This window comes from Helobdella robusta (genome assembly GCF_000326865.2).
Source record: "Helobdella robusta unplaced genomic scaffold HELROscaffold_15, whole genome shotgun sequence".
NCBI lineage: Eukaryota > Metazoa > Annelida > Clitellata > Rhynchobdellida > Glossiphoniidae > Helobdella > Helobdella robusta.
This window is the reverse complement of record NW_008703839.1, coordinates 530,476-542,738: the sequence shown is the minus strand read 5'-3', so window position 1 is coordinate 542,738 and position 12,263 is coordinate 530,476. Positions and strand designations below refer to the sequence as shown.

Below are 12,263 nucleotides of genomic sequence, written 5' to 3'. Positions count from 1 at the left end.
ATATATATATAAATGGCATTATCATTATTAAAGAACAAGATTAGCAAAAGACATATTTCTTTTTTTATTTTTCCTATTAAAATGTTACAGAAGTAAATTTCAATTATAAAGAATTGATTGTAATTAACTTTTTAAAATTAAAATTAAAGTCGTTGAATAAAGCATAATTTTGAAAATTACTGCAACAATTAACAGTCGAATGGTTAGATAAACAACATTCATGCTTGAGATTTTTAGATTTTGCAACCAGTTCATAAATCAGCCCATGTCAACAGAATTTTTTCAAATTTCCCTCTGTCAAAATCAATCTAAAGTTTTCAAAACTGTACGCATATGGCGCTGTATTATAAGACACATTATTATTATTAATTTTATGCCAGAAATGTTTTTCATTAAAACGTGAAAGTCAAAATTATATCAGATATAATGTTTGAAATTTTTTTTAGTGCAAAATTAACTTTTCATCTTTTAATGAATAAATAAATTGCCAATGACATTAGGGTTTGGTTGTGATGGGGCCACAAGCCACTTCCGCTTACCAGCAGGTGATAGAAAAAACAAAGAACTTAGCTTTCAAGACGCAAATGCTTGTGATGAATATTGAAAAGAAGTTTTCTGTTAAAGAACCAGAGGTTATTTTTATAATTACATTTTGCTGTTGTAGATTCATAGAGCGCGTCTATTGGCGCGTATGTTTTCTTTATGAAGCGTTGATCAGATGATGTTTTGAGCGTCTCCTGAAAACTTCATGACTGCAAAATTGGATGAAGCATCCGAAAACATTTTGCCCAAAAAGAGAAATAGAGAAATATGTTAGATCATATGTTAAATTTCTACTTTTTTTTTAGAAACAATCGATATTGGGTTTATTAATTCTTGTAAATAAGCTGGTCTCTACAGTCCTTTATACGCCATTTTACATATTAAATTTAATTACGTCAATGAAAAGCAAATAGTGTCAAACAATAAAGTTCATTTTTTATGTTGTAAGAAATGCAATTAAATTTTGAGACTTGAGCACTTGAGGATGCTGGGTTTAGAACCGATTGAATTGATGCCAGGTGACACTGAAGCCCCCTACACTCGTCAGTTTTAACTGTACAAATCTATTTGCGAGCGAACTGGCTTGTCTACAGACGTTAATTTTTTTTACTCAGTTTTTCGGTGTTGGCATATTAAAATAGTTTAAAATATTATTAAATCTTATATTTAAATACTTTGATAAAGTCGGAGATTCGTGCTCCTATTACTCCTGTTAACGCCGTTTTTTTAATTTGTAGTTTTTTTTAATTTAATAGTTACCATAGATATGGAATAGAATTCTTTAATGTATCTTTGTTTGTTACGTAGATTTTATTTTAAATTGTTACTTAGCCTACATAGGAACAGGAACGTGGTGATAAAATTAATTCAAAAATGCGCAGCTTAACTGAGCTCGCTACACACGTCAAGCGTTTTGCTCATTTCAGGATGACTCCGAATTTGCACGAGCCAGTTTTGAGGACTGTACAGTTCGACTGGATGGCCTACACACAATCAGTTTCTGTGCCAAGAACTGACGTGTTTAGGGGGCTTAAGAACATCATACGTTGAAGAAAATAATTTTTGTATGGCTATTCACCAAAGTTCATGTCTACTCTTTTGTAATATAACGTCTTATCGCACTTACTTCATTTGGCTAATGAAGATTTTTCATTAAGCCCAGTACACACTCGACACTGGTACGCAGTTATGTTGCGCAATTTTGGTTTCTGTGACGTGACTCGGCTTGCATACGAGATATAGGTCAATCCCGGTCTACAGGTTCGTTTCGTTGCAAGGTGAAAAATCGCACGTCTTTAGTTTCCGATTTAAAATGGAAAACTGCGATTTTTAAACTTTTTTACTTTAAAATTTTTTGGTTTGGTTTTATATTTTAACTTTACATTTTAATAATTTTATATTCTTAGTATTCCGTATTTGCTAATATTTCAAGTGAAATTTTAGTTTTTTTAAATTCAGAAATTTCCTTTTTTTTATTTACAACATACAGATTTTATTTAAAACGGTTTTCTAGAATTTTATTCCATTCCGTTTTCATTTTATTGTCAATTTTAATATTTTCATATTTAAAATTTATAGAAAAAAAATTAAATTTTTAAATTTACATACGTTTCTAAAACGAAGAAGAATTGTTTTTGAAAGGGTGTTCAAAAATTTATTATATTCTATTGTACCTTCTGCGTTTGACTACATAAAAGGTAGTGCGATAAATATAGTTGTATTGTGGACGTAAGACGGGACAGTGGTTCAGTAGGTCATCGCCATTAAACGATTCATGAAAGAATTGGGAAACATGTATACTGGTTTAAGGCTTTTGACGGCGTTCATCCAAGTTTGCAGTCATGAATGAACATCAATGTCAACTGGGTCTGAAGCGTACTGTCATGTCTTCACTAATGTTATTAGATGGAACAAGTTTTTATAACCATTCACGAAATTTCAGTCAAAACCTTCTCTAGTCATAAACTGCTGTGTTTTCATAATATTTATTACATAGTTTTTCAATAAACTACTGTTTTTCAATTTTTCTAATTGTTATTTGAATTAAACGCAGATGAACCAATGGACAGACTGACATTTGCAAGAATTTTTTGAAAATAAACAGTTTTATGGCTGTATTTTCTTGATTTTGTAATTTACGTCAATAAAAATATTTAAAACCAGTTTGTATTATTTTTGTCAGAAGAAAAAATAACAAAATATGTATAAATATCAATCGAGTTGAAACATTTAAACAATGCAACACATTTTTACGCATGTACCACATGTGCAAGTTTCATCACTGGTACAAATGCTCAATTTGAAGGTTACGTAGCACAAATAATAAGTAATCGAGAGATGGTGACGTGACTATCTTATTTTATATCTTCTGGGTCTAGACACTCGTTTATTCGAACAAACGGCTGAGTACCAAAGAAGCAAAATAACAATAAATATTGAGGTCACCATGCCTTGAAATTATATGGACGAAAAGATTTAATTCACACTTGCTTGATCAAGACATTTCAACAATTTTTAAATGAGTTATTTTTTTTTTAAATTTCTGTTGCCCGTGCAAACAGACCCTAGAAATAAAGTTTCATACCAATACAGTAAAATAAATCAGGGTCCTAACTAAATAATATCGGATGTTCTTCTTATACATGTTTTATAATGAATCAAAGATGTCTTTTAACGTGGAGAGATAAATGATCGCTTCTAGAGAAGGCACGATTGCAATGTAAACACTGGAATGGTTTGTCGCCTGTGTGTTTGCGATAATGCCGGGTAAGTTCATCTGATCTGGCGAACTTCCAACCGCATCCATTCCATGTGCACTGGTATGGTTTCTCTCCTGTGTGAGTACGCAAATGGGCCTTCAAATGGGAGCTTTTGCTATAAGTCTTTGGGCAACCAGGGCTTGGACACGCATGTGAAACTTGTCGCCTTTTTCCTCTGGCTTTTTTTTTAGGTGTTTGATTTAGTCGAGAAAATTCCAGGCCACCAGTGAAGTTTTCGGATATTGTGTGTTCTTGTTTTACAATTTGAAAGGAACTAGTTTTTTTATTTTGAAAAACATTCATGCCATTAGGTTGTCTCACAAAATACTCCGGTAAATCACATACGTTCAAATTTGAAAAAGATGTGAAGCAAGTCGAAGTGGTCACTGTAGATTGATTTTTGATTTGTTTCGCAAGTTTTTGATATGATTGCAAACTGTGGTCGTTCGGTAACAGTTCTGAGTTATATGTGGGAGGGGAACACGGAGGTGTTGTCATGTTTGATAAATTTTTGAATGTATTCGGGGTTACTTCAATGTTTCCTTGATATATTAATTGACTTGGAGATGACGGCGGCGAATCAGAACTTTGTAACGAGCCATTTGTTGGATGAAACGTTGATATTTCTTTCATGTAAGGATAATAATTTGCATAACATTTATTGTTTGGAGTTGATGCTTGTTGAGTTGTCTCTTTAAATTTGTTAGAAAAATTCGTGTTTTTATTGCTAAATAATTTATCGTACGATGGTGGCAAAATCTCATTTTTTTCCAGTAGTGATTGGCGTTTCACGCTTGATAAACTATTTTGTTCATCATACTGATTCCAAAAACTACAATGCAAACCTTGTTTGTAAGCCAACCATTTATCGGAATTTTCCAATGAATTACAAAAAACATCTTCTCGCTCTGATAACATCATATAATCGGGCGATCTTTTGTTTTTAAAATCCTTTTTGGTATAGTTTAACAGAGAACAACGATTTGATATTGGATGATCTAAAGACGCAACCGAATTTTTAATTTCTGATGTTTTTGGTAAATTTATCAAAGAAGGGTGTATGTTACCGTCACACGGATTACTAATAATGTGGGAATTTTGGTAATATTGGTTAACATTAATACAAACATTGTGACATAAATTGTAAGATTGATCCGTAATTCTTCTTACCTCATAATCTTGACTATTTGCACTGTTTACGTGCTGGTTGGAAAAAAAATTTTTAAAATTGGAGTTGACAGATGAATTAGTTAATGAATTCAAATCTTCCTTCCATTCGGTTTGATAAAGAAGGATGTTGTCATTTATGTAAGCAGGATAATAAAGTTGATTGTTGGTTATTTCATCTTCAAAGTTTATGCAACTTGCGCTATTTGGACTACTTGACAAATCGTTTTGTGATAAACTTTGCGATTTTAAACGTACCGCATTTGCAATGTTGTCATTGTTATTTATTGGCAGGGTTGTGTAATTATCGTCGTGCTGGGTGACCTGTGAGTCTTGACAAATTATACCATCAAAATCCTGAAGAAACTGTAAATTATTGATTATTAATTGTAATATTATATATTGATATATTTGATATATATATATGTGTGTGTGAGTGTGTGTGTGCGCGCGTGTGTGAGGTGTAAAGTCAACAGGTTTACAAATTCAATGATAGTAACTTTTTCTGAACATACGTTTTGAATATCAATTTCGTTGATAATATCAAAAAATTCTTCTTCCGTATATTCTGTATAGTTCTGAATTCCATCCAACCTTTCTAATATTGGAATTTCTTTAAGCATTTTAAATTATCCTTAGCTCCCAAACTTTTTTGTTTTTTTTTACAAATATATAAACATTGACTCTTAAGTAAAATGAAGGTAAATCAAATACAATCCCACGATTAGACCGTTATTTTAATTTTTTCCTTCAGATAGCTTCTTGAACAAAACTTTTAATAAAATTCACCACTACACAGAACATCAACCGATTAATAAAACAATTTCCTCATCATCTCTACACATGTGAACGCAGTTGTGCGCTGCGCTGTGATATAAACCAATCAACTTCGAGTATTTTATTTTCTATTATTAGAAGCTATATAAGTCTGGAAAGTTGGCTTTTGAAAAGATTTTCTTATGGTTTTGTATGTGAGATTGTGTCGCATGAATGTGCAGCATATATCAAACTGATTTTGTACGTGAATTTATTTAGTAATGATTAATATAAATAATGATACGGATTAATAATGTAATTACTGATCATCCATGTCCTGAGAGCATGCCACCAATTTCTCCTTAAATGTTCATATTTTTGTTAGTTGAAACTGGATGTTTTGATCTTTGTATTTTTGATGAAATACGTATCGATTTTCGAACCAGTTTTGTTCTTATTTTATTTACCCCTTACGTTACAAAGTTTTGCGTCATCCTTTCAACGTAGTTGAATTGTTCATTTAAATTGTAAATTTAGTTATTTTACTTGATTGTAAAGTATTTTTTAAAATTGAATATCGCAAAGAGGCGATTAGTTTCGCACATTAATACGTTTTCAGTTCATTTTTGCGGTTGATCGATGGGGTTTTACGAATTGCTAATGAAATTTAGTGTCATCATTTCACAAGCGATCATTTGAAAAAGGTACAATTTAAATATACCGCGTGCGAAATAATCCGTCCCACGTTTGAACATAGGTCTACATTTTTGGCATTAACTGTGCAGAGCGGAGAGTGGTTTTATGTTCTGGTGGTTTGTCTGTTTAATTTGAAATTTGAGCCATCGGGCCGATCAAACATAAACTTATGCTTATGAGTGTGTTTTGTTTTCTAGGTGATCGTTTGAACATTCATTCATTCAAATATTTTTATATTTTAAAACAAGATAATTTTGTGAATTATATAAACAAATCATAATAGCAAACGCCCCAGCATTTAATGAACTTTCAAAACATATTTTGTAAACATTGTAAACGGAGTTGGCTATGTACAGTACGGTGGAGCTGGCTAATTCTTAAGACTAGAATAAAAAATACAAATACTTAGAATACATATACAGGCCCTCAAACGCACCCTTGCACATTTTTAGTGCGCTTTAGGGTTTGGCGTCAATCTTTTGTTTGCATGAACAATTATTCTTTACTTTTACATTTACAATATTTTACATTAATAGTTTTTTAAAAAATTTTGTTCCTTTTGATTATTTTTTAATTAATTTATTTCATACATTTGCATATTTAAGCATATTTAGTAACTTTTTTGTTATATAACCAAGTTGATCTGAGATTGACAAGAAAAGTGTGACGCCATTACAAGGGGATCCCGCTGCGTGGTTCCAAACAATTTTTGGAACCGATGTTATTTGCATTAAACTTTATTAATATCGCAAGTTTTTCGCTAAATATTCGTTTTTAATTGTTAAATTTTATAAATGATATTGCAGTAGTTTATGTTAACCCAGTATGTGTAATTATCGTCCCTAATATATTTAGTGCATAAAACGTTAGAAATATACTTTTATTAACGTTAAAATTACACTGTTATTGCTCAATATACACATTAATTTTTAAAAATGTAAAAATATTAATTGAAGCATGATTCACGATCTTTTATCATATATCGTCTGTCGGCGCCAATCATGGATTTAATGGATATGGCATAAAAATTAATTTATAACAAAAATTGTTTTTTATTCTATGGATCGTCGTTGTCTTCGTCAGCGTCTTTGATTAATCGTCTAATCTAAAATTATCGCTTGCGAAGCTTTTGTCTCGTTTTTTTTTTAAATTCGATTTCGTATTGCATTTTATATATTATATACTATATCTAGTACATTTAAAAAAGAAAAGGGATTAGTATAATTTTCTGCATTTATACATTTCGTTTTATACATTTTACATTCCTACATACATAAGTAGTTAAGTACACATGACATGACATTGAGATTAAACTATTAGAGAATCTTAATTCTTAACTTATCAAAATAATATTAAAAACAATAATACATTTTTAATTAGAAAATATTTGCTTTGTGTTTGATTTGACAGACACCGATTCTCAACCAAATCAAAATGCCTGTGTGTTCCATTACAAAATGCCACTCAACTTATTTAAATGAAAATGTTACTTTACACAGTTAATTTAATTTAGACTATACTATACACTATACTGTAGTTATAAAGTATAACACTATACAATATAATTATAGTAATCAGCAAACAATTATATATAATAATATAATATAATAATAATAAATAATAATTGTAACATAATAAATGCATTAAATGGTAAGTTGTATAAATTATTTGTGCTGATATTAATTAAGTTAAATTTAAATTCAGACTGCCAAAGAATGATATTAAGAGAATGCAATGGGAAAATATCATTAAAAAATACATTGACAATAAGCATGAAAAAAAAAAGATTTTAATTTGTAGCAAACATTTTACACCAGAAAGTTTTCATAAAGTTGGTTTTAAAATTTTTCTTCAAAAAGATGTTTTTCCAACGATATTTGACAAGGTTAGTGTTACGTATATAAAAACCAATCATTTCAAGTTTCAGTCGTATAATTTAAATGTTTTTAAAATTATAATTTTGAAATTAAGATATTGTTGTCATGATAATTTTTCTGAAGTGTTCTTTATTTAAGTTATGATTTATTATATACCAAAAATAAACTTATTTTATTTTTTGAAGTTTGTAAACCTGCTACTATTATAATTTAAACATTTTATATTTTTAGCCTTCTTTAGATGTAAATTTAGTTTCCGATAATATTTCTGCAACGTTAATAACTGATGTGATGTCAAGTGTAAATTTGGTTCGTATTTTTGTATCTATATATTATCAAGATTGTGTTACATTTTAAGCCACCAAGTATTACAAATATCAGTTTTTATTATATATTTTTTAAAATTTGCTTTGCGTTAAGTTTTGTTATATTTATATTAAAACATAAGAAGCATGTTTATGTTTTATGTATAAGATAGAAACATAATTAAACATTTATCTTGCGTTCTGACCTCCGACCTGACCACCTTAAAGATATTAATTAGATGCCTTGCAAATGATAACATATATTCAAAAACGTCCAGTGTTAATAAAACTTTAATAATTTAACATTTCAGTTACCTTCAACATCATCGCGGCCAGTTGAAAAACCATCAACATCTACTGTTCGATTGGTTTGTATGTTTGACAGGTTATAACATAATATACGTAACAAATAAAATTTATTAAACTTTCTGCAACTCTCAAACACAAATAGTTATCTAAAGAAATTTTCATATGGCTTGCATTCATTGATGCTTCTATTTCAAAAAGCTGAATTGTCATTTAAAAAATTACTTTATGAAATTTTTGGAATATATACTTGAAATCTTGAAATGTAACAGACTGGCTTTGACGCTGAGAAGTTTGAAAAGGAAAGCTAATCAATTAAGTACAACATTGACTAAAACAAGGGAAGTGTTATAGAGCTGCAATAGAAGAATAAAGAGATATAAATTAAATGTTTAGGCATTTAAAGAAAAAATTAAAAAACTTGAAGAAATCAATGATGAACTGAACTATAGATTGGTTGTAAATTGCTGTAAGAAAATTTTATAAATTAAAAACTATTTTTTCACTATACATTTTTTGTTGAAATTGTATAATTGCTTCCAACCCAAAAATTTATTCTAACGTACAAATTCAGTCAGGATCATCTTGAGTTGTTCTTCAACTTTATCAGAAGTGCAGGTTTGAAAATATATAAAGTAATTTTTAAAACACTTCAACTTCGTATATTATAATTTGACTTAGGAAAATGCAATGACAATCTCAATGTACAACAGTTGGAAACCATCTTTAAACGAGTTTATTTCAGATGTGGGATTGTCCCTCGGTAAACAGGTTATTCAAAAATTAAAAATATATATCTTTTAGAAGATATTTTATGTTTATCATTATCTAATTTTTCAGGCAATGTACAGGAACAATTAAAGAAGATTCTGAATTTAAAATACCCAAAGAACAATTTCAACATATTTTTGAGGAAGCTATTTTAGAACTGGAGTTTCTAAATCAAAACACAATGTCAACCATTATCGATAATGCAGTGGCATATATTGCTGGATGGGTGGTTCGAAAAGTAACCCAGATGATAGATTGTAATCAATGCTGGCTAGCACTTGTTGAAACAAAAGGTAGAGTCGCCATGTTTTACCAACAGCTACTTATATTAAAGGACGACGGTGGTTTGGTTTTTCCTTCCCGTGGTGTCGTCAAGGTTATTAAAATAATTGATTTAAAAAAATTTTTGCTTTATACTTTTTCTATATCATCATCATAAAACAGTATACAAGAAAACATATATTACAATTGAATAACAATAGGAACAATGCATTAACAATCATTAACAACATTGCCAATAAAAGACAGCTACCAATAAACTATTCCTAACATTTAATAAACAGATTTGTCATGTAACAGAGAGGCAATTAAAAATGGAAACCGAACAACATAAAATGAATACTGAATCGGTAGTTTCAAATGTTTTTAAAAGGTTGGCCAATGAAGATTTATTAAATCTCAAAGATTATAAAACACAGATACATTTAATGGATTAAATAATCATTATTTTTGTTTACTTAGACTTATTGCAAAAACATATATAAACGTACGTTCATTTCATTTCGCAAAAACCACAAATCAAATAAAAATCCGTTCTAAATTTTATAAGTTAATACATTTCAAGGGACAATAAAATCATTTATCAATGAAAAGATTTATCATCCATTTGTAAATTTTGAATTGTTTGATTTACTTAGTAATTATATTTGTTTCATATATATATATTAAACATTCTTTTGCTATCTGTTGGTAAAATCTGTATTTTGTATTTGGTCATTATGTTTTCAAAAAACCCGTCACTCTAACATCTTTATTATTTTATATTTCATTTATTTTTTTATTTATGAAATCATTATTTTCAACATATTTCAATCATATTTCATTTCTAATTGAGTTTTCTCATTTGATTCATTTAATTGAAACAATAATGCATCAACAATTATTTCAATTCTTCATTGTTTTGGAATTTGTTTTTTCATTCAAAACATTAAACAATTAGCCTTCAATTTTTATTCCTTTCATAATTAGTTTTTGAAATTATGCTGACGACAAAAAATTTTTAATATTGTAAATATAAATTAAACCCCATTATTGAAAAATGTTCATTATACCTTTTTATATATTCAATTCATCAACTAACAAAATTATTTTCATGACCTTCTTTACCTAACATGTTTGCCTTTATATCCAATCATTTAATGTTATCAAATTTTTGATTTCAATTTAAACATGCATTTTTTTAAATTTCTTCATAATATTCAGTATTTTTTCTGCAAGAGTTTATTGTTGCATTCTCATCTGCATTTGTAAATATCTGATCATTAATCTACATCATAATTTTACCGCAGCAATATATTAACTAGATTCAAGTCATCATTATATCAACTTTTTTCATTTCAGAATATAAACTTAACAGTTTTAACCCTTTCTTTACATTATTTGTCAGTTTTAATAATTCATTTTTTTATCCAATTCATTTTTTCATATAAAATATAACTTTTTTGTGATAAACTCTAGATAATGTTATATCAATAGGAAGTTTCTTGGAAAAAAGATATCATTTCATTTCATTTACAATTTTTAATAAAATATTTTTAAACATTTGTCTCTTTGTTGTCAAATTAGTTGTCATTCACTTTCGTAAATGATTTGCACTTAAATATAAAACTATCCTTATTTTAATCGCTAAAAGTAAATTATTGAAAATACATTTAAAAAATTTATTTAAATATTACTTATTTTATCACTGATTAAATGTAGAATTAACACAGTTTGCTAAAAACAGTCCATTTTATATTCATGGCATTCAGATTAGTCATTAATTTGTTCTGGTTTTTATCAATAACTAGAAATTATTGTAGATTTTCGCCGGGCGACATCCGAATTCCGCACAACGCGGTCTCGAACCGCGTCCGCATACGAATATCCACCCGAGCCTTCGCTTCGGCAGAGTCTTTCCTGGCCGGGATCTGCCACTTTCCATAGACCCTCTCAGAGTCTGAAAACACGGACCGGGCGGAAGTTTGTTCACGCCCTGCTTGTTGACAAGAGACGCCGACCTCGTCAACTATCAGCAAGTCTTCTTCAACATCCATTATTTTAGGTAGAATAATTAAGCCGAGCCAAATTTCAAGTGTTCACTTCTTTTATTCATAAAAGAAACAAAATAACAAACAAAATAGTACAAATCAAAACCTAAAATAAAAATAACGAACGACCAGCCTCACTATATCTCAACTCGCGGCCTTTTATATGTTTTTATATGTAAATCTATACTCACATCTATACTCTTTTCCTATACTCAGAACAGCGCGTATCATGCGTCCCATATATTGCTATACTCCCTATATACAAAACAGCACATAGCATCGTCGCATATATAGCATATCAAATAACAAGATATACATGCATAGAATGTCTATTAAAATATATAGATATATACAGGCGGCACGCCTCAAAGACGCAATCATTATCGTCACAATTTCACAAAATATACAGGCGGCATATTTCAATCGCGCAATCATTGTCATCACAATCGTCACAATTTCACAAAATATACAGGCGGCATATTTCAATCGCGCAATCATTATCATCAAAATCGTCACAATTTCATCTTATTAAAATTGAAAGCAGACATCTTTCCATTTTTTTATAAATACAATGCAAATTCAAGAGACAACATGAAAGTTTATAAAATTTGGTTCAGCTTCAGATGATTATATATTCAAAAAAAGGTACTCAAATGTATGATTGTCAGCTATTGTTATTATAGTAATTAAGAGCAGTCATACATTTGGTATACATTCTCATGAATTTACATATCACGTTTATAACAATAACCAAAAAAAAGGAAACACAAATTA

General features: G+C 29.3%; 2 protein-coding genes across 2 annotated transcripts in view; one reads left to right on the top strand and one right to left on the bottom strand.

Moving 5' to 3' along the window:
- Positions 1-722, top strand: part of HELRODRAFT_74899 (hypothetical protein) — a gene marked incomplete at both ends in the record, with an annotated part of 31,488 nt that extends 30,766 nt beyond the window's left edge. The window contains one exon of the mRNA XM_009015043.1: positions 501-722. Within this exon, the coding sequence (XP_009013291.1) occupies positions 501-722 (222 nt within the window). The remainder of the gene's footprint in view (positions 1-500) is intronic.
- A 2,484-nt stretch (positions 723-3,206) lies between these two features.
- HELRODRAFT_126271 (hypothetical protein) lies at positions 3,207-3,473 on the bottom strand (the record flags this gene model as incomplete). Its single annotated transcript, XM_009015042.1, has 1 exon — positions 3,207-3,473. A coding segment is annotated over one exon (267 nt), but the record flags the coding sequence as incomplete, so codon positions are not given.
- Positions 3,474-12,263: the final 8,790 nt, after the last annotated feature.